The 24,184-nt window shown below is 41.7% G+C and overlaps 1 protein-coding gene across 2 annotated transcripts in view; it reads right to left on the reverse strand.

The window, feature by feature from the left end:
• Window positions 1-24,184, reverse strand: part of THUMPD2 (THUMP domain 2 tRNA and snRNA guanosine methyltransferase) — a 315,452-nt gene that overhangs the window by 281,105 nt on the left and 10,163 nt on the right. For both annotated transcript variants that reach the window (XM_085612078.1, XM_085612077.1), the window contains exons 2-3: window positions 17,279-17,411; window positions 7,608-8,011 (exon numbers count right to left, since the gene is read on the reverse strand). In XM_085612078.1, the coding sequence (XP_085468204.1) occupies window positions 7,608-8,011; window positions 17,279-17,411 (537 nt within the window). The remainder of the gene's footprint in view (window positions 1-7,607; window positions 8,012-17,278; window positions 17,412-24,184) is intronic.

Below are 24,184 nucleotides of genomic sequence, written 5' to 3' on the forward strand. Positions count from 1 at the left end.
TTTCATGAGGTTGGACTGGATGCGATCACACTTGAAAGAAACCCAGCTCATGATCTGAGTCCGGGAGACTGGGTCCGCATAAAAGTCCACCGAAGAAGAAATTGCCTGGTTCCTCGATGGGACAGACCGCGACAAGTGATCCTAGTGACTAACAGAGCAGTGAAATGTGCAGGTGTGAAAAATTGGGTTCATGCCAGTCATACGATCAAAGTCCCAGATCCTGGAGATCGACCTGTGAGTTGACATCTGGAAATATAAGACACCAGTTCGGCATCTGAGACAGAAACTGAAACAATCATAGTTCCAGATCCTGAGGATCGACCTGTAAGTCGACATCTGGAAATATCAGATACTAGTTCGACATCTGAAACAAAACAATCTGAATTTGGTGAAAATCAAACTGAGGACATTGAAAAGCAAACTGAGAACATTGAAAACCAGACAATTGATATTGAAACAGGAGAGACAGAAACAATTCACAGTGATGTCGAACAGCCAAGCACAAGTTTTGAGGAAATCCCTTCAACAATAATCGAAAGAAATCAAAATTCAGATGGTGAATTTGAGATCATAAAGTTAAAAATGAAGGAAAACAAAGTAAGGTCTGAGACAGAATCAGAAGAAAGTGAAGAAGAACTAAGGCAAAGGAGAGGACCAAGGAAGAGAGCTTGGAAAGTGGAACGAGAGGAAACAGAGACTGGATTAAACAGGCCACGAAAAGGAGACAATTGGCCCAACGAATATAAAAGACTGAGATACAAGATAATAAATTTGAATAAAGAACAGGAAGAACAAGTAAATGAAATAACAAGTCAAAGAAATCAAATAAATTTGGATAAAGGACAATTGCAGAGACCGAAAAGAGTAAAAAGACCTAATTTGAAATATGAATCACCTGAATGGATTTACGTAGCACTGCCTGATATTGAAGAAGTGGATAGCAGTCAAGAGAACTCAAAAGAGAATTGTACACAGGAGGGTGAAGGGGAATTGTGCCCATCCTGAAGAGACAGAAAAAGCCATAATAAAGACAAACTGATGAGCTTGAAAAGATTTGAAAGGACCAAGTAGTGCGCCCAGGGCAATTGGTTCAAAGGCCATATACTTTCTGAGTGTGAAAAGATACATTTTCTGTACATATCTTAGATTATAGATTATCATGGCAGAGATTGAAAATAGAAAATCTAGGTGGAGTTTCCTACACAGATGGTGCAGGATGTGTTTTTACTGTACAGGTTTACTGATGCTTATTTGGTTCATTTTAGCAATAGTCATCCCACTTAGATTAACTGCAGAACATACATCTGGAATGAATAATAGAACAAATAATGATAAGGCACATAACGCAAAAGATACTGCAACACTGATAGATAATACTGAGCCACATAGAGACAGGTCAATAAATGATTTTTCTAAGAATGTTTTTACAAAGCTTTTATATGAATATGTAGAGACAATGGATGTCAGGGATTGTAATGTCTGTATGCAGTTACCTGCGTCTGTGACAGAGGGTGTAACATATCATCACCTTCCTTTGACGTATGGAATAACTTGCAGTGTGTTAGCTAGTTTATTTTATAGGACAGGTAAACTGGAATATTACTATACTGATATGGATGCTGTGTTTGCTAACATTTCTGTAGTTTCTGAACTAAACAAGGTGAAGCCTGGTAAAGTATTTGGAGAATTTTTTTTAGAAACAAAAGAACTAACATTAGAATATGCATTTAGACATAACCTCACTTGTAGACTAAGGAAAGAAGAAAAAGTGTTCTTAGACATGGTGGAGAATAGAAGAGTCAAGTTTCAAAGAAAAGTGGCAGGAGAAAAGATGAAAACACCACCTTGGGGTTTTGAGGAAGGAAGTTATGATAAGTGCGATACTAATGTAGCAATAGGGCTGGATTTGCCTGAACAAGGGAAATTTTGTATTCGTAGAGATAACACTATGTACGATAACTATTTTGTAGGTGCTAGTGAATGCAGAGATGCATATAGAATTATAGGAGGAGGGGGATTTAAAGGTGGTAAAGATCCAGTATTTCCAGGGATCTAGTTTATCTGTGGAAACAAAGCTTATTATAGGTTGCCGGACTACTGGTATGGAACATGCTATTTAGGTCTGGTCTTTCCAAAGATATTTCATGTGGATAAGGGAACTGGAGGAACTCATGAAATAGGTAAACCACTAAACGTTGAAGAAGGGAAAGTTTTTCGGAAATAATAGGTGACATTTTTGGAGCATTGATAACAGCAGTGGGTGTATCTTTTAATGCATACAAGATTCGGAAATTGTCAACAATAGTAGATAGTTTATCAACAAGTACTGCTGGAGGGTTCTTAATGGTAAATACCGAGATGGTTGCCATGAGAGCTACGGTGATGCAAAATCGACTTGCTCTCGATATTCTTTTGGCAAAAGAGGGAGGAGTCTGTGGAATGCTGAAAGTACAACATTGCTGCACTTACATTCCTGATTAAAGTCAGAATATACAAAAATATATAAATAATATTACTGAATTGCATAAAGAAATTACACCACTGGAGGTTGATGGTGCCTGGGAGAAACTTGGTAAGAGAGTTTCCTCAGTAAAGAAATGGTTCACAGAAGTAGGTAGTTCATTAATTGGGAAAATATTAATACCAGTGACAATAGTTATATTAATGACATTAATATTGAAATTAGCATGTGTATGTATTAGAAAAAGAAAAGGAGAAAATAGGGTAAAAAGACAAAATAAGAAAAATAAACAAAGGGAACGGGAAATGGGAGAGATTGAACTAGAAGAATTTAAAGAGAAAATGTACAATAAAACTAAGAGACAGAACGTAAAGAATACAATTGTTTGAACTAACAAAGTAAAAAGGACCAAAAACATGATTTCTGATAAATTGGTAGAGATGGTTTTGTGGTGATATTAAAAATCACCAAAGGGGGGAATTGATGGAGCAGGGGAAAATACAAAAATGTTTGTACCCCCTTCAAATTCGATGACCTCATAAACCTAATTTACTAATTGTTTGAATAAGTGTACTAATCAATCTTTGCACTTTTTTTTTTAGACACTACACGCGGAAAAACTAACTGGCATATGCAAAAATCTAATTTACTTACAGATGTGAATTTAAATTAACATAGCTTAGTATTTCGTGTAGAAAATAGAAGTAACATTGCATGTATTTGTTGTGTAGCTAAATATTGTGGCAAAGAATGCAGATGGTAAGTAAAATGGCTTTCAATGTTGCTTACACTAGGTAAAAACTAACACGGGTTATTAGAATGGTGGGTGGTAAACAGAAGGGCTTATTTTCTATGTCTAATTTCTGCTATGTTGTTTTCACATTAGTTCCGTTCGGGCCTGCTAGGCCTCGCTGAGAAAATGGCCGCTGCCGAGAGAGGATGATCATGTGTGATCAGAATGGCCTCTGCGCATGAACAGAATGAAAGTTACAGTCACGAGTGATGACCTATGCCTGGAGTGAGAGATGTCAAGGTCGCACTGGCCTAGGACAAGAGTGGATGCCAAGTCTTTCTGTACAAAAGCCTGGGAAACGGATGAAGAACTCGGACTGCAGAAGAGGATTCCATTATTAATGAAAGAAGTAATTACAATTGCTGGAACCTAACAAGTCACGAGGACACAAATGAATATTCAATTTATTGAACTGGCTTAGGCAAGAAGGATAATGAGGTGACCATCACCACCCCTTCAATGGACCAATTAAAATCTATCACAGCCCCTAAAAGTTTCAATTCTGGGTATAGCAAGTTAGTGAAAGGGTATAAAAATTATTGCTTATGATGACGTGGTGGCACTTACTTATTTTTCTATTCAGAACGACATGCTGTCGGTTGAAACAATTTATCTCCCTGATGCTGAGAAGACTTTGACAGATTTCGAACTTTGATGGGAGAAAGTAACGAGATCGTCGCGGGAATCAATCCGAGGAGGCTAGAGGGACAGTCAGTCAGTTTGGGAACCTATCCTATGATCTGCGGTTCATGCTCTGGTGAACCATTTTCGTCATCGCCTAAGGCCAAGGGTAATGAGTATTTTCTGTTTTCTTTGAAACGCTTATGAAACTAATGATTATAATCTGGTCTAACAAATGTTACTTATTCAAATGTATTCAATTAATCTAGATAAAATTTCATTCTAACTCAAACTGGGGCTGTGGTTATTAAAATTAAAGTGATGATCTATAAAGGTTAAATGTTTAATTGTGATTGAGCTGGACTTAATTGCTTTCAACTAATTCCTACTAGTTGGTCCATCGACCCAAAATAACGGAGTACCTTGATGATTAGACCAGGAAACTCCAGAGTTTAAATGTATATAGATAGTAATTAGGAAAATAATAGTAATAAGGTACCCCATGATGTCTTGCAGCTCGTCAGCTTGTCACTTATCCAGAAACTGAGTGAATGTGTGTTCTCGGTGTTATGGGCCCCACCGATGAATAAGTGGTGAGTGAGTTTTCCCTGGATTAAGTGACGCTTGTAAAGGGTTTGTATTGGTCGCGCTGCATCACCTGCTGGCGATGTTCTGGCAGGCTTAATCAGTTCTGCCTTGTGTGCCTGCATTAAAGATAGTTTGACTTGTGTGGTTATTGGTTTCTCTTACACAGGGGTGCAAGTCCATCTCCTTACTGACATCTATGTTGGGGGTGACTGGTCTTTTAAGTGAGCTCCCATCTGATCCAGTTTTTACTTCCTCCACAGGATATTCCTGGGCTAGAACTGTGGTCTTGGGAGCTGTTCTAAAGATGGACTATACATGTTCCTGTTGTTTAACTGTGCCCCCTTTTGTAAGTTGGTAATTATGGGCCTTTCTTAATCTTTTAAGCTGTTTTTTGTTGGCAGCATATTCCCGCTAAAATGAAGGTTAGATAGGCCAATAATTTGCGATGCAAGTTTTGGGGAGAGCGGATTGCTTGGATTATTCTGACAGCAGGCAATGGTCATGGCTTCTGTGTGCGGTTTCTAGTTGATGGCGCTGTGCATAACTTTTTGAGCGTTAGGTTCCTGTAATCCTGTGGAACCTGGTTTTAATTGAGACTCTATTTCTGTTAGTACTGCGCTTAGTGTAGCAGGGAGACTTGCAAGTTTATCGATCAATGGACCACATGAGCAAGCCAAAACAGATTGTGCTACTTCTGCTTGCGCACGTTGTATCAATGTATTTAGAGCCCTTGTTTTGGAATCGATTGCTGTGATAAACTGCCAAGGCATTGAGTAGATCCACTTATAGATTGTGTTTATAAGACGAATATGTTAATGCATTTACAAGAGATTGAAACGAGTGTAGCGAGGGTTTTGGATGGCGTCTAGAATACTACTGAGTTGGTCCAAAACAGAGAAGAAGAATTCCAGGGATCCATTGTGAACCCGTTTACACTGGCTGCAGTTGGGCTCCTTTCTTGTAGTTGTGGTGTAGTTTCCAATTACGAAATTGATGGTATTTCTGAAAGATATCTGCACCTTGATTGGCTTGAAGCAACTACTAATTGGTTAGGTGAATCTTGTAAAGGCTAGGAAGAATTAGTCTGGGAAGCGCCGGTTGTTTTTCTCTTTTTCAGGTGAACTATTGAGGGCTGCTTGGCTGGTGCGGATGGTGTTGGCATGTTGTGTACCTTTGTCTTTGGTGACAAAGAGTCCCCTCCTTCAAGTTGTTTGTCTGGAGCTGACGTTGCATTGGTACCTAATGTGCAAGAATTTCCATGCGCTGTCCCATTCCAAGGGGTTTGTCAGAAGATCCTGTACTCGAAGTTGCCTCTACTAAATCAGCTGCAATAGAATTGTCTGCCATTATAATCTAGTGTTTTTCTCTTGCTTCCATATTTGTTATTGCACACTCCTCCTAGGGGGTCTTTTTCTTGCTTTCTCATGTTTCCCTCAGCCCTGGGTCGTCCTGGGCACCTGTTGGTTGTTGGACACTTGTGGAAGAAGAGTGTGGTTGCAGAGGAGCTTGTAAACATTTTGCGTCCTTATTTTGTGAAACTAACACATCCATTTGATTTTTTTTAAATGTAATTTGTTAAAGGTACTTGACTGGTGTGCAAGCAACTGGTCTGCCAGTATAGGAGAGAGTAGAGGGCCTTCACCCTGCTGCATCATCTGCAGAGTGATTTCAGGAGCACCATTGATTTTTGGCACATGGTTGCGCCTCCGCTTGCTTCTCATGTTTATCTGCGCCACCCTTGTCTTGCCTACGGTATATTCTCCTATATCATTAGCCTTTTCCCCTCCAGTTACTTTTCAGGCACTCTGCACGAGGGATTTTGCTTGTATTGCTGAAGTTTGCAGATGTTTTACCAGCTAAAGCCGATTGCTTTGCGATTGCTTTGCTATTGCTACTGCTGTTGGTTGGATCATATCTTCAATGGACTTGCTCAAGCAACGATTGATGTTTTTCTTTTAATGATTTCCTTCCTTGGGAGTCTCTGCAGGTTTAGGAATGTATGTACAGTCAAAATTACGGGAACCAGTGTGGGGTAGCACACAATGGGAAGCAAGCCACACCATTGACCTGGCCAGGCCTCCTCTGTGGACCTGCTCTACCTTCGAGGGGGAGCACTATGCTCCTCCAACACCGTCCAGTTTGACCTTGCACGGCTGGGCAAAATGAATTTTCACACTCCTCTATGTGAGCTAAAGCTCCCAACTTAAACTCCTTGTTGGTGTCCCCCAGCGTGCAGCCGCTGCCCGATGTGCTTCTCACCTCAGATGCAATACAAGGGGCTTGCAGGAAGCATTGGAGCCTTTGAGCTGCACTGCCCTCGTTGACGGCGTTTGCGGGCCTGGGAGTCTTGGGGTAGTGGTGGTGGGGTGGGGGGGGGGGGGGGGGGAAATCAAGCCTCCCGGCTTGCACGCTAACAGCTCTCTTGGACTTGCCCTAGGTCTCAGGCTCCATGACATTTGAGCCTGGCTCCAAGCCCAGCTCCGGGCAATCCGGCTCTACCGAGTACAGCGAGGTAGCAGGAGGCAGGGACCAACAGCTATGGAGTGATCAGACCACGACAGCTGCAAACCGCCACAGTTCCAGCGATGGGCGGGAATTATCTAATGTCTACAACTTATACCAATACAGATAAAATCTTGACTTATAAAAAAATGAAAAAATAAAATCCACCTATGAATTAATTCTTTTTCAGAACTTTTTAAATTATCTTCACAGCCATTTTAGACAGTCACATACTTTTGCTGTCAGTGCACCTATGTGGACTGTTACTGCGCCCGGTTCTTGGTTTTTTGGCATATATGTTAGGATGGAAGCCATACATCTAGAATATCAGCAGAGATTGCACAAAGGAGCAAAGCAACACAAGCAGGGTTTGGAAGTGATGGTGCCAGAATTGCAAGGGTCAATTTTCAACCATGGGATCGGGGTAGAAAACTTCCCAATAGTCTAGAACTTGTAAGCAAGAAGATACAAAACAATTCTAGCATAGCTATTTTCCAAGGAGATATTAGCACACACTTAAGTATGATATTCTGGCATTTTCAAAGTCAGCAGTGGCCTAGGAAACCCAATTGTAATTCAATGCATGCTCTATGACTTTGATCATTGTTTTTTTCCTCACAAGCAATTATGAAAATAACATACCTCAGAAGTATATCTTTTCGCTACTGCACCACTACATCGACATGAAACTCTGAAGCCAAAGTCCTGATGACTGTTACTTGAGGCCAGGTTTTCTTCACTGGAGTGAACAGGGACTGTAACAGACAGTTTATTTTCTCCAGTTGGGTTATGGTGACTGGATTTATTCGGATATTCCTGTAATCCTTTACGAACATTCTCCGTGGCCAATGAGTGTTCTTTCTTGAACATCTTCAATACATCCGGTTCATGATCAGTATCAGAATGTCGCTTTGGGATCTTTGAGGAGGCCCGATTTTCTGTTTCATGCTTGGCTGTTTGATGAAGATTTTGCCAGATGGAAAGAGCAGCCAACCAACAGTGTGGTTCTCCAATTATACATTTCTTTATTTCGCTGAATCCTTTTCCTATAGAAAAAAAATGGCACATAGAATGATTCAAGTATCTAAAATGAGTAGTTTACCCGATAACATCTGTGTAGGAGAACTATACATGCTTGGCTATGTCTCCCCCTCCAAGGCTGGGATTGTTATAATAATACACATGCACCTGTGCTACATATCCCATGTCTATTAATCCTTGAGACCGTGATACAAATTATCAATATTAGGAACATGGAAAACTCGCATGCAAGAACAAAAGATGCCCTCTGCAATTTGTAAGCTGTGGAGTAGATGACAAGAACAAGTATGATACAATGGGATGCATAAATAGCCCAAGAGACAGCTGTAGGGTAAGTATAAAACAGTCATGTTTGTGGAGGCAGAACTGTGGCCAGGTACGGGGACAACTCAATGAAGGAGTGACATTAAACAAGGTTTGTCAGGTCATGGTTAAAACTTAGATGATGGCCTTAGCTCACTGTATGTTGTACCTTGTCACTAAGGTGTTTAATTACACTGTGGCACAGCATGAACAGGTTATAGACAAAACAAAAGAGTCAGAAATCTCATATTTAAATAATCTTGATAAGTCAACGGAAGTCAAACACTAACAATGTAAATGAAAAACGTAATTTGATATCAAAATCTGGTCTCCATTCCATCTGATCTGGTAGAAAAGACAGGAAAGAGGACACTATAAACAGATAATCTCTCCAAATCTAGGGCACCCTATTGCGATCCTGTATTCTACAGAAAGAATCTTTCTGGTGAGACACGGAAAATAAAATATGAATTTTCCTGTGGAATCGTAAAAAGAGTAAGCTCCCGCTCTCAAATGAAACTCCTTAAATCTTATGTGGAGGGTAATCATTCGCACCTCCAAAACCTACCACTCGGTCTTTATAAACAAGCAAGCATAATTCTGGTACTAAAACAGATCAATCCATGTCATGATGTATTAAAATGTTGTAGCACAGAACCCCCTTTATTTTGAAATTTGCAATCAAAATAAATGCCTGGCTTATTTATGGAAACTCTCAGTACTCCGCTTTGCTTGAAAAGGCTTATCCAATTGCTTAGAAAAATACAACTTTCTAAGAAAGATGATAAAGACTTCTCTCATAAGTCTAACAACCAAGAATGCATACCAGGGAAAGCTTGGGTATTGCATTAGGCTTCTAACTTCTTGGAGTAAATATCCCAACAACAATCAGGAAACACTCGGAACCCTGGGGAAAGAGCATGAAAGAGGAGCGGGGTGTTGCAACACCTCAAACAAGACTTATAGAGATAATGCATTACTATCTCAATCACTCCGAGAATAACAAATGTTTTATATTATACCAAACACTTTGGACCCAAGGAATCTCATATATGTTGGGTTCATAATGATACTGGCTCTCTTTTGTATATGTTTTTTCTGCTACAATCTATTAACTATCTAGAAACAAAATAGGTAGCACTATTAAAAACATGCTTCATATTTCAAAAACTCCTTTGTGAATACATGTCACAGCGAGGTTTATAATAAACTCTCCAGCTATATTATTACAGACTTAATGGAGTTATATTAAACTGGAAAAAACCTACTCTGTCTGAAAAAAATGTACGGTAACCAGATACTGGGTTTTAAAAACAAAGGAACCCAATAGTCGTCAGGGACCTATAGTGTGCTGTACTTCATCCTCGCGCTGCACTCTGGCGCGAGGATGTCTCACGAGGTTAATGTATTATTTAAATGACGTTCCGGGATCGGATGCTGCTCGATGCGTTCCAGGGTTCTGACAACGTTAAGTCAGTTGTCTGGAGTCCTAGTGCGCAGCGGGAGCGTCTGGTTGTGGGTGCTTGCTAAAATTGGAATAAACGTCAAGTCCTCAGCCTAAAGAAGTCTCCGACTTTTCTTTACATAACATTGGCAACGAGCAGACGAAGAATCCACCCCAGCACCCACCAGCCAAGCTGTACTCACTTCGCCACCTCCTGATTTGCTCTCGCTCCTGCCTTGCTGGCCTCGTGCCGCTTCGTCGAGTTCCTGTCCTCGACTTGGATTTGGGTTCGACTTCGCCAACCTGCGCTGATTTGGCCTTTCGAGAACCCCCTGATGACGTCAGCTGCCCTTCGCTGGTTGTCGTAGTTACGGGACCATACTTCGCTACACGGATTGGAGCGTCGAGGGAACACCACTGCGCAAGCGTCGAGCGGCCATTTTGAACACTCCCGGTCACTTAGCAACGCAAGTATATACTTCCACCGGAGCAGGAAGACACGCATTCATACGCGACTTCTTTCCTTCGCACCTCCATGAAGGTAGGATCTAGCCTGCATTCTTCTGCGGTGACAGGCACACCTTTTACTTTATTTTTCAAAGGAATTTGACCAGGACACTCCATTCAGTCTGTGCAAGCTAACGGTGACAGGCACACCTTTCACCTTAATTTTTATTTTTTAAGCCTGCACCTTCCACCCTTCTAGATTATCATTCATCAACAGTTGGCAGTTATTTATTTATTTCTTCTCACATTTTACTGCGTTGGCATTCATAAGAAAGTGTTATTTTCGATTTTTAATGCTGTGTTAACTTTTTAAGGCTAAAAATATACAATTCTTTGTCTTTCTTCCATGGCGTCATCACAACAGTTTGCGCAACCTCCTCCTTTTTTACAGCATCCTGGAAAACCAAGCATTCCATGGCGTCAGTGGGTAAAGGCATTTGAAAACCATATTGTCGCTATCGATGCTGTCAAGTTTTCTCCTGTGCGCAAAGTTGCAATTTTGTATGGTTGCCTAGGCGTTGCAGCACAACATGTATTTGAGAATTTACCCAAATTTCCAACTCCGACTGGAGAGGCTGGTGATGCAGATCATTGGAATTCTTATAATGAGGCATTATCTCGTCTCGCAAATCATTATGATGAAGAGCCAAATATAATGCTAGAAAGACACCATTTTTTTAGGAGAAAACAACGTGAAGATGAGACAGTAGAAGAATATATTGCACAATTGAGTTTTAGCTTCAACTTGCGAATTTGAAGCAAATCCAGACATTTACATACGTGATCAATTTGTTTTTGCTTGCCACTCAAGAAAAATTCAAGAACGCTTACTGAGTTGTAGGAAACCTACACTTCAAGAAATTATAGATATCGCCAAGAGCATCGAGAGGTCTATTACTACTTCCAAAGTTCTTCAAAATGATCAATCTTCCAGCTCTTTAAAAATGCCATTTCAAGATGTTACCAATTCAGTTAATGCTGTTAGCGCTAAGAAACCTTTTAAACAAGTGTTTAGGGAAAACTAATACTGTTTGTTATAGATGCAGATCTAAATCACACCTGGGAAATAATCCCATGTGTCCTGCCATTGGAAAGAGATGTGTATTATGTAAGAAAATATGACATTTTCAAACTTCATGTAGATCTGTTAAAAGACCTACCGGTATCAACAGCATTGAATACTCAGAAACTGTTGATGATTGTATAGATCATTTTCAGGATATGGTAGTCTCAATTGAGTGTAACTCTATTTTTACCCCACATTTGGTGAAAGGTCCTTTAGGTACGGCATTCTTTGGTGACATAGAGATTCCTATCATGGCTGATTCTGGATCTCCAATTACTATATTGTCAGATGTTTTTTTTTTGGAAAAAGGGCAAGGATCAGTATCCTTATTTCAAACGGACGTCAACCCAAAAGCATTTGGCGAGTTTGACATTGACATGCTGGGCTACTTTAATTCTAGGTTAGAATGTTTAGGAAGGTCCATTTTCACAAAAGTATATGTTGCAGTCAAAGGACGCAACATCATTGGGTGGCAAGACCTTGCAAAAATGGGTCTTTATTTGATTCCAGGTTCCGAAAACCCAATCGCCCTTGGTGAACACCCACTAGGTTATTCGCCCGCTGGTCTTAGAAATGTTCCATATCCCACAACTGACTGTTTAAGTCTCACTGCCCACACCTCTGACATTAGAAACATTTTGGATAAATTTCCCAATCTCTTTTCAGATAAGTTGGGAACTGTTAAAGGTTTTCAACACCAAATCAGACTCAAGCCACAAGCTCAACCTGTAGTTCACAAGGTGCGTCCTGTGCCCCTTAGTGCGAAGGATGAACTCAAGTCAGTTGTTAATTCCCTGTGTAATGATGGTGTTATTGTCCCTTCTGACTCTTCGGAGTGGGTTTCTCCCATCGTTATCGTCCGGAAAAAATCTGGAGAGGTCAGGTTATTTGCAGACTTGCGCACATTAAATAAGAACATTTTGATTGACCGCCACCCTCTCCCCAAAATTCACGAACTTCTTGCCAACTTGGGGGGAGCCAAATTTTTTTTTCAATCATTGACTTGCGCTCAGCCTACCATTAGGTACCATTAACGAAGGATTCACAAGAATTCACCACATTTATTACACCTTTTGGGGTTTTCAAGTACCTCAAACTTCCCTTTGGCCTGGCCTCCGCGGCCAGTGTTTTTCAAAAGATCATGGACAACCTTTTTCAGAACATGCCCGGAGTCCAGGCCTACCAAGATGACATTTTGGTGTTTTCAGATAGATGGAAATCACATTTGTCAAAGTTATCTTCAGTCTTATCTAAATTAGATGAGGCGGGTATGACTATCAGAGTTGACAAGTGTAAATTTGGCACACAATTATTGGATTATTTGGGTCATACCTTGTCCCCGGAAGGTATCAAACCCAAAGTATCCCTTATCAAAGCTATCAGTCATGCTACCCCTCCAAAGGACAAAGATTCACTTTGATCCTTCTTGGGCCTAGCAGAATACTATGCCCGTTTTGTCAAAGGATATGCTCAAACAGTTGAGCCATTACGTGCCCTCTTACGAAAAGGCTCCAAGTTTGATTGGTCTGAAGAAATTGCGTCTTCATTTGATCAAGTCAAAAAACTCATAATTGAAGCACCGGCTCTACATCCCTTTCATGACTCCTCTAGATGTTTCATAATGGTGGATGACAGTCTCACGGGTTTAGGGGCTGTCTTGGGCCAATGGGTATCAGGAAAGGAGCACGCCATAGCTTTTTCGTCAAGAATGCTCAAACCTTCTGAAACACATTATAGCACCATTGAACGCGAGTCCCTCGCATGCGTTTGGGCTATCGATAAATTCAAAAATTACATTTGGGGACGTGAGTTTGATTTGTTCACGGATCATAAACCCCTCACGCAATTGCTCAATGGCAATGGGCTTGGAAAAGCCTCAGCCAGATTGGTCAGACTTCTGTCCAAGTTACATGAATTTAATTTTTCTATTAAACACATTTCAGGGGGAAAAAATTTCAGGGCGGATTGTCTTTCGCGCATGGCGTTTCAGGATCCTTCCGAAGTTGAGGCTGTTGAAGACATTGAATGTGTGGTCGCTGCTCTTGATTTGACCAAATTATGTCCCTGCATTTCTGAACAGTCCTGGTTTGAAGCTCATAATCAGGATGAAAATTTGAAATTAGTAACTGAATATATTGTCACGGGTTGGCCAGAAAATAGGAAACTTTCTAATGAGTTGAGAGCATTTGCCATGGTTGCATCAGAATTATCTTTGGTTAATGGTTTAGTAATGAGACATGATTCCTTTGTACCTCCCTCCAGTCTCAGAAATGATATTATTCAATTTGCACACCATGGTCATCTTGGAATTTCAAAGACTTCACAACTTATTAAGTCTCGCTATTGGTGGCCATCTCTTGAATCTCAGGTCAAATTTCACATTGACTCGTGCCCTGAGTGTCTGTTATCTGACAAAAAGTGGAAAGTCATGAACACGCCCTTACATCCTGTTCCTTTCCCCGATAAAAATTGGGAGAAAGTCGGGCTAGACTTCTCTGGTCCTTATGATGTTCTTTCCCATGACCTAAGATATCTCATTTTGCTGATTGACTATCACTCCAAGTGGGTTTACCATATGTTCTGTGATTCAGCCAATTCCACTAATGCTGTTAAGTTTAAAAAATATATATTTTTGGTAGAAGGTTCACCGTCCGTCATGGTTACAGACAATGGCACCCATTTCATTTCTGAGAAGTTTAGTTCATTCTTGGCTGAACGAGATGTTAAACATTTTAAAGTTGCTCTATATTCACCGACCTCAAATGGTTTAGTAGAAAGAGCAAACAGGTTGGTTAAAGATGCCATTCAAGCGGCCATTTCTTCTCATCAAGATGTACAAGATTTTCTTGAGGCTAAGTTGTGGTCTTATAACATTTCTCCACATTTCACCACAGGTGTTTCTCCATTTTCACTATTAAGAAACAGGACTGCTCACACCAGTTTATGTCCCAATTGGTTACTTAGAAAGAACAACAAGAGGAGTGTTGGAAATCAAGAATTGGCATCCAAAGTTTTTAAAAAAACAAGATCTAATGAAGTCAGTGTTTGATTTAAAAAAAAAAAAAAAAATAGATTTACTCGAATAAAAAAATGGTGATTGGGTTCATCAAAAATCCTAAAAAAGTAACCAAGGGTTTGTCGAAATTTTCCCCTCCAGTACAAGTTACCGGTGTCAGCAGAGGTTCAGCCTTACTTGGTGTTAAAGGATGGTGGAACAAAAGATCTCTAGTACATCTTTCTGTCTCACAGGCTCGCTCCTTACTTAATTTGACCAAAAAGGAGTTTGAAAATTGTGACTTGTCTTTTTGGTTAAAAACCCCAAAATCTGAATTTGCAAGTTCTTCCACATCCTGCATCCCAATTACACATTCCAACTTTAAAACTCCAACATCTGATATAAGTTCTTCCACATCATGTACTTTAGGTACACATTCCAACTTGTCTGGTCCATCCACTTCTGACACTGATGTGGTTAATGCTGACACCTATTCTTTACCACCAGAATTAGCCATTCGTAGCAAAAAATTACCTGCCAAATTGAACGATTACGTGTTATCATGATCTGATATGTCATTTGATGTTAATGCATTTCTCTTGTTTTACTTCCTGCATTATTTCTTGTTACATTTTTATTTGTCTTTATCTCCTCAAGTTATTGCTCTTCTTCCTTGTGAAGAACGGAGAAGTTATAGTGTGTTGTGCTTCATCCTCGCGCTGCACTCTGGCGCGAGGATGTCTCACGAGGTTAATGTATTATTTAAATGACGTTCCGGGATCGGATGCTGCTCGATGCGTTCCAGGGTTCTGACAACGTTAAGTCAGTTGTCTGGAGTCCTGGTGCGCAGCGGGAGCGTCTGGTTGTGGGTGCTTGCTAAAATTGGAATAAACGTCAAGTCCTCAGCCTAAAGAAGTCTCCGACTTTTCTTTACATAACAGGACCTTAGGTAGACATTACATCATAGAACAGTGGCACCCAGACATATGTAATGTAACAAAACGATGAATTTTATTAATACTAAAAATAATAAATAAGACAGTATCATACAGTAAGCACAGCGATAAATGATGGTGCTGGGTATGGGATTGTAAAACGCACTCTGTGCACTCTTCAGGGTGACACACACAAGTGACAATAGTGATCAGAGTGCGTATCGAAAATTAGGAACATGGCCGTTTATTTATTATAATCAATGTGGCAAAAGTCATGGTTAGCATTGAGGTTTCAATCCACCAATCCAGGGATCATCATCAGGGCTATAGACTTAAAAGTGAGCCAGAAATAATGAATTCTGCAAGGTTGTGGACAGAACTCTGGATAAAACTCTACAGAGAGTCTCTATTGGAACAATTTACAAAGTGCACTGTATCTGCAATTCTGACAGATAGCCCCATCGAAAGGGATTTGAGTAGAGGGACATGAAAATTAAATCCACCCCGGGCTGTGTTGCAATGGCCTAACAGAGAGAATGAATCTTCCAGAAGCACGATCCACGAGGATGCGCCGAGCGAGGCTCTTAGAAGGGCGCAGACAGCAGGAGGAGCGGTATCACTTCCTGCAGCCACTTAAAAACAAGAATGTCACATCTTATGAAAGACAAGCTGCACTTTTCCTTATCAGTCCTCCTTAATTATTTGTTGTATTTCTCCTTAATATTAGTGCCTCAGTGTACTATTTACAAAACAAGATTAACTTTTACTACAGGCAGTGATACAAAAAAACTGATATCCAAACGATGTTTTCAAAATCATAAAATACAACGGACATTGATTCATATGTTGCCTAACTTCAATAGCCATCAAACATTGGCAAGATTTATTATATCAGTTTGCTGATTGAATCCCAAAATTCTAATGAAAATTTGTTTCAGTCCAAAAGTGTTCTTGTTAATCAGCTCCTTTGATCCCTCTGGTTATCACAGTTCTCATGTTGCATTTCTTTTTTTTTTTTAACCAGACAATTTTCATAAGGGGCTTATATAAATGTCATCTGCGCAAAGGTTATGGTGACTTCTGTCCTCTTCATAACCTACATGACTCTTGATCTATCCAATCAGACCAACGGAAGGCATAGAGAAACCAGCAGCTCATTTGGTGATAAGCAAAATAAGATGGTAAGGCATCTCATCTCAGTTAGCCTAACTGCAGTGGTTGCTAATACCAAACAGAATTCTATGGACTACACAAGCACAGACAAAGACCACTGTCATTCATGATAATAGTCTGCATTATGACTTCACCTGCCAAATCACACCTATCTCACAGAACTACTTACTGGTCTCAACTTTCTAATTAAGTTGCATGGACATATAGGCCATCCCTGTAATTACCATAAAACTTTGGAATTGCTTTCCCATTGAGCTTTTGTCAGAGATAATCTTTTTATGTAACAGTGACTTTTAAAATGCGAGTCCAAGTTTAAAATATCTCTTCTGTCCACGTTTATGACCATCTTGAGGACATTTGAAGTATTACTGCCCTTAATAAAACTCTTAGGAATAACATTTAATGTGTGTCCTGCAATGAAGGACTTTTCACTTCTTTTACTTGGGCAAGATAGAGGTCATGTTAATGGGAAAGAGGACCATGGTGGGCAGGCAAGGGCAGGCTGGGTGAAGGACATATAGATGAAGAATTTATGATTTCTGGAGTCATTTACAGCCAGATGCTTCCACATTCCGGTCCAAAATTCGTAATTACTACTCAAAGTCAATTTTCCACTTTAGTGGCCAATGGTACAATATGCAAACATCCAAAGTGGTATTCAGTATATTATGATTGTCATGGTATAGGATCAATCATGCATCAGTCCTAATTATTGTTACATTCTTATAACAAGCATACTGAAGCAGCCAGGAAGCCGAGTCATACTAACATTGCATTTCATTTGTTGGAACAATCAAAAGGTATCATAACCAATAGTATACAGGATTATTTTCAGGAAACCCACTTTACCTCTATTCAAAGAAAGAGTAAGCGGAGGCTCTTTTTTAAGAAGTAGAAATAAACGTTCACCAGATTTAATCCTCTTCAGTTTGCTCACATCAGGCTCAGCAGTGAAGAAAACCTTTCCCAAGATGCACTCCACCTGTGTACAGCCACATAACAATTTAGTAAGTTGCCAGAAGCAAAATCTAAGTTAATGGAAACAGACATACTCAGAGAAACGGGAACCAAATTCAAATATATCCCTCACAACCAAATTATGCCTGGATGGGTTCCATCTATCCAACTGGCATAATCTCTGGGCGGTCAGGATCTAGAACAGCAAGAGTTTCTGGAAAGCTTAACAAGTGCATTGCTTGAATAATGCATTTTTTTTACATTTTACAGTAAACCTAAATGATCCAGTTGTCCTCACATATCCACTTTTACTTCAAATCACTTTGGCTTCGAGTATGCCTAGAATATCTTAGGCAGAAGAAAGGATCATAGAGCCCTTTGAATGACCTATATCAGCTACAAATTAAGTGTGGTTAGTGAAGAAAAACACATGCTACTAATCAGGAAAATGTTAGAATTACATGGATAATCTGGATATGACTGAGTTGTTGGAATTCTCTTTTGATAGGGTTGTGAGCACAAATTCACAGTATTCAGTTAATCTCAGCCAGAAACCTGAGCTCAACATAATAACCATGCTTCCATACTAATAAAATACAAAGAAAGCTCCACAAACTTATGGAAAATACCTGGAACGCTGCTTAATACAGCTAATAAAAAGTTCAAGAAATCTTTCCTATGAACAGTATTTTGAAAAAACATAAGCCTTTTAAAGCACTTTTTATGGAAAAGGGCCTGGATAAATAATTGATGGGTGTTTTTCCAAGTGCATCATTCCATTATAGGCACATTACTGTAATATGCAGTATGTGGTAGGAGTAGAGAGCAAGAATGTAAACTGCCTCTCACAATTGCCAGTAAAAGGGATTGTGAAACAGTTGGAGATGGAAGACAGAGTGAACAAGGCTTTCCAAAGACGCAGTTTGAGGGTAGGTATCGATATTGTTTGTAGAGCTCGCAAATTCTCAAGGGCATCTTGGAACTAGCGTCTTCTAGTTCAAGACAATAAAAGACTTATAAGGCAACGAGAAAAGCCAAGATTTAACTTGTTTGCTGAAACAGGAAAGACTGGACTGGTTTTTAAGATGCCAAGGCAATTTGTTCCAGAGTTTACAAGTAGAAGAAACAAAGCTTCAACCACCCCAGGATGATTTGCTGATTTTGGGGACTGTCACAATTTTGGATGCAGCTGCCCGTAGAGCTCTCTTGGGTATATACCATTTGAAATTCTTCATCTCCTGACCTGTGTCAAGAGGGGATTTTTAAACCATGCAGAGTGCCTTAAAGGCTACTCGCTTCTTGACAGGAAGCCAGTGAAGCTCCACTAATGTGTGAGAGACCGATTTGAATTTGGGTATTCTCTTAAGGAAACAAGCTGCTGAGTTCTGTAGTATTTGAAGTTTGTTCTGGGATCATTGTTGAATGCCCAGAAAGACCGGAAATAAGCATCCTGGCTGATGAGGGGTGATACCTCGTAACCCGTCCCAGGGTGCCAGTTTCCGGTCCACGGAGGAAGTAGCCTGGCAGTTCAGCTGGACTGTTCCCATGAGGATCAAGACTGATTTGCATATGACTGGGTCCAAACTGGGGTAGCATGGTGAGCAAAAGAACAATGGATTTAAACCAAGATCTCTTGACTGGGGGTGAGTATTTGAAAAGTTTCAGCATTCCTTCCATCATCTTGTTGTGTTTGCCATGTTTGCCCTAAGTGGGTCCCTGGCTCGCTGTGCCACTGGATTCAAGCTAGCCTGGCTGATGAGGGTGATACCCCGAAACCGGTCCCGGGATGCTTGTTTCTAGTCCAGGAAGGACCTGGCCTGGCAGTTCGGCTGGAATGTTCCCATAAAGAGTAGGGTCAAGACTGATTTGCATATGAATGGATCCAAAATAGGGTTGCATGGTGAGCAAAAGAACAATATATTTAACCCAGATCTCGACTGGGGAGAGTGTTTGAAACATTTCAGCACCCGGCCCATCATCTTGTTGGGTTTACTTTTAGACAGTTGACATTATCCGGACTAAATCCTCTAGTAGCTCTTTCTGAGATAATAGTCACTTGGTAGCCTGCTGGTAGGTGGGGCTTGATCTCAGGAAAGGGGGCAATGAGCCCTTGGCTGGGAGGAGGCAAGACCTCCTCCTGATAAGATGGCTTGTGTCATGTGCCCACCAACTCTACATACTTCAAAGGAGCTTGCCATTGTTCAAATAGCCACAGTGGCATCAATCCCGGTGTGTGTGTGTGGGGGGGGGGGGGGGAGGGGTGATTACTCAGTTCCTAGACAGACCTCAGGGCTGCCCCCAGAACTCTGACCAAGGGAAGAACGATTCTGCTAAGTTGGATTTTGGTATAGCAGTACACTGTGGGACTATTCAGGGCAAAACCATCTGGAAGTGGGTATAACTGCCCCTGGGACCCTTTCCCTATTGGTTAGGAGGTCACACCCACCCACAAGATAGTGCCAAGTATAACAGTAGCACCCATGGCTACCTTCTTCAGAACACTGCTGAACCTGTGGAAGACAGAAGAAGGATCGCACCTGCTGAACTCAGACATCAGAGAGAGGTCTGCACCTACTGTAAACTGTTGATAGAAACCAAAAGGGTTGGACCTGTTCCCACTTGAATCCAGGACAGAGAAGTGGACTCCAAGTGCTAGTTGACTTGACTCCTGTTAAGCTAAAGGGTCACAAAAAGCAGCAAGAACACCATCTTGCTGAAGTGCCCAGTTGACTAGTTCCAAATGGACTTGCCGTGGACCCTGCGGGCGGCTTACCCTGGAGTGAGTCACAAATGCTAAGTGGTGTCCCGAGGTCTTGGAGGTTTGCATAAGTGTCTGAGTGTACTCCTCCTGCCTAGCCCTAAAAGCTGGGACTTAGGAACGGTTCCAAGAATTTCTACTGAAAGTAGCAGAGGCTACCACCACACCGTCGCCTCGCATCGCTGGTCGAATGCAACTTGGTGGGTTGCCGTACAGGAAGAAGTTGAACTTCCAAAAATGTTTTTAAGTACGAAGGTGAAGATCTTCACCAAGAGAAGACGCTGTGAATATCCAGCCGATTAGGGACCTTTCCTGGGCACAAAGTTTAAATTTCTCCCACTCTGAGCTTTTCAAAAGTTTAGCAGCCCCGGGGGATGGAGTCCGTTTGGCCTTTGGAAGCTTGGGGAGGGAGGCCGTACGGCCCCTCCCCCCTTAAAAAAAAATACATTGGGTCCCATGGGATGGGGTCCCCCGGGCCGTAAAAGGCAAAGTGAGGGGGACCGCATGCTGGCCTCCCACTGAAAAATATATCGGACCCGGGGTCCTTGGGACCGAAATAAGCCTGTAGAGGTGGGCCGCGTGCCCCAACCTTAAAAAAGTTGTCACACCACAGGGGATGGTGTCTCCGGGGCCAGAATCAGCCTGGAGATGGGGCCATGTATGCCCCCTCCCCCCCTACAAATAAAACCCTTGTACCCCCGGGCCCTGGCCCCCCCAGAGGGGTGTAAAAAACAAGCGAGAGCCAGCGTGTTTTTTTAAATTATTTCTATTTTGCTGTGGATTTGCGGATTCGCCGCATATTTGCTGCAAAATATATATATATATATGTTTTTAAACATGTTTTGGCCCCAGGCGGGGGCCCCGCCCCTTTATCTTTTTCTGTGTTTTTTTTTTTAAGGACTAGGGAGTGAGTCCAGAATCCTAAGATGGCTGCCACCACTTACTGGTTGAGGTGATGGCAGACAAACAGATCTGTCACATCCGCAGATGCTCAACCTCCCTAGACATAAAAAGTTTTTTAACATAAATTGTTCAAAAATTACAAAACGGATTTACACCAAAACACACTCTTCTGGACCAAGATCTGGCTTTTCCCCCCTTTTTCTTCCTGTGATGACCCTTCACATGCCTGGTGTAGTGTGAAAAATAATTAGCAAATGCAAAATCCGCCCCCTACCTATTCCTCTACCAGGAAGAGGCCCAATCATTGACAAATGGCCCTATTGTGTGTGGAGGCCTTTAAGCATCTGACTGGCCAGCAGAATAATTAACTGGGCCAAGCCAGGGGAACAAAAGCCAGGAATCTAATTAGAAGATGAATCATGGAAATATGATAAATCTTCAAGTGCTAGAAGGATCGCAGATATGACAAAAGTGAAATTAAATCTGCACAAGGGATCAATGTTTATCATACGATTGGTGTGTCATCCTAGTGTGTAGGAATAACTGTGGCGAAAATGTACCTTGGTGCAGATTTTGACCGTACTGTACAGAGGTGTGGAATTTAATAAAATATCTACATGTCCATGAGGCAGTTTGCTTTGTAAATCTACTGGTCCTGTAACAAAATGCACTTGCCCTTTTGGTGCCATGTAGTGCAGCGACAAATCATGGCAGCAATCTCATTATATAAGAGCTCGGATATAGCCTCTCTGATTATGCTAGGGCTCATACCACAGTATTGTTTGAATACTTGCAATCCCCTTATGTTGCCACGTTTCCCCAGAGCTACATACTGGAGCTGAAGGTAGTGGTAAGCAATAGTTCCAGGGTTAGAATGCGCTTTTGAGTCTCTGCAAACCTAACATGCATGTTTCAAGGGTTTTCAACAACTCTTCTCTAATCTTTTCCCATACTGAAGAAATGTTGGAAATGTACTCCCGACAATGGCAGACATAAACCTTCTTCTAGAGTTGGGAAAAAAGTGGTTGGAGGGAAAGTGAACTTGCAAACACTCGGATTTTCGCATGTGCAAGTCTACACATGCAGATTTGCTCTTGCTAAAATGCAGTTGACAAATATTTTCTGGGAGTACTATTCCAGGCCTTCTTCTTTAAATTCTTGGGGATTCACGAAAGCCGTATAACTGCACTTAATTCAAGGACATATACCAGGGGTGCACTTTTGAGACTTTCTTCAGTAATTGGGCCGCTAATTTGGTCTGGCATTGACCGTGACCTTTTGTGTTTATTAAAATTCTGTTTCTCTATCTGTATCAGCTGGCATCACTGTAAGTGACAGCATTCTTCTCTTTCACAAGGAGCATTTCGACACACATAGTAGTTTTGTTCAGTGCTGGTAACTACTGTGGCAGTGTGTGCTTTTTAAGACCAAAAAAACATTTTTTCCTTTTGCCGATGTTTGTTATAATGGTGAGGGCCCGGCAGCTCCCACACCAATAAGGTTTTACAAAAACCGTGCCAAAACAAGTCACACGTTGACAAAACTAAAATGCTGACCGCCAATTTCAGACTGACTGGCTTTGCCAATTCTTGTTTATTTTTGTTTCCCATAATCTTATTGAAACTGGTTACACTGATTTTCCATTATGAATATTTTGGGGAAATACTAGCATGCATCAACACATAAATCCGATTGGCCGCACTCTGCTAGTCCTACCAGCGTGTTACCCCAAAGAATTATGGTCCATGAAGTAGCGTCGGCGGGTACGCCATTTGCCAAAAGTTTAAAATGAAAATGAGTGTCGCGTTAGCCATCCCTGGACACGTGTTTCGAGGTAGTTGCCTCTCGTCAGCAGGGAGTAGGTATGTGTGTAGGGATGCTGCGTAGGCTGCCAAAAATTTTTCTCAGATATAGTACCACTCAAGGCGCGCAGGTGCGTAGCCATGGGCAGGTCAGCCCCACCGGCTCAAGGGAGCCTGAATATAAACAAAAATCCGATTGGCCGCACTCTGCTAGTCCTACCAGCGTGTTACAACAAAGAATTATGGTCCATGAAGTAGCGTCGGCGGGTGCGCCTATGCCAAAAGTTTAAAATGAAAATGAGTGTCGCGTTAGCCATCCCTGGACACGTGTTTCGAGGTAGTTGCCTCTCGTCAGCAGGGAGTAGGTATGTGTGTAGGGTTGCTGCGTAGGCTGCCAAAAAATATTCTCAGGTATAGTACCACTCAAGGCGCGCAGGTGCGTAGCCATGGGCTCGTCAGCCCCACCGGCTCAAGGGAGCCTGAATATAAACAAAAATCCGATTGGCCGCACTCTGCTAGTCCTACCAGCGTGTTACCCCAAAGAATTATGGTCCATGAAGTAGCGTCGGCGGGTACGCCTATGCCAAAAGTTTAAAATGAAAAGGAGTGTCGCGTTAGCCATCCCTGGACACGTGTTTCGAGGTAGTTGCCTCTCAACAGCAGGGAGTAGGTATGTGTGTAGGGTTGCTGCGTAGGCTGCCAAAAAATATTCTCAGGTATAGTACCACTCAAGGCGCGCAGGTGCGTAGCCATGGGCTCGTCAGCCCCACCGGCTCAAGGGAGCCTGAAAATAAACAAACATCCGATTGGCCGCAATCTGCTAGTCCTACCAGCGTGTTGTCCCAAAGAATTATGGTCCATGAAGTAGCGTCGGCGGGTACGCCTATGCCAAAAGTTTAAAATGAAAATGAGTGTTGCGTTAGCCATCCCTGGACACGTGTTTCGAGGTAGTTGCCTCTCGTCAGCAGGGAGTAGGTATGTGTGTAGGGTTGCTGCGTAGGCTACCAAAAAATATTCTCATGTATAGTACCACTCAAGGCGTGCAGGTGCGTAGCCATGGGCTCGTCAGCCCCACTGGCTCAAGGTAGCCTGAATATAAACAAAAATCCGATTGGCCGCACTCTGCTAGTCCTACCAGCGTGTTACCCCAAAGAATTATGGTCCATGAAGTAGCGTCGGCGGGTACGCCTATGCCAAAAGTTTAAAATGAAAATGAGTGTCGCGTTAGCCATCCCTGGACACGTGTTTCGAGGTAGTTTCCTCTCGTCAGCAGGGCTAAAGTAGGTATGTGTGTAGGGTTGCTGCGTAGGCTGCCAAAAAATATTCTCAGGTATA

Source organism: Triturus cristatus, chromosome 6, assembly GCF_964204655.1.
Source record: "Triturus cristatus chromosome 6, aTriCri1.1, whole genome shotgun sequence".
In the NCBI taxonomy this organism is placed as follows: domain Eukaryota; kingdom Metazoa; phylum Chordata; class Amphibia; order Caudata; family Salamandridae; genus Triturus; species Triturus cristatus.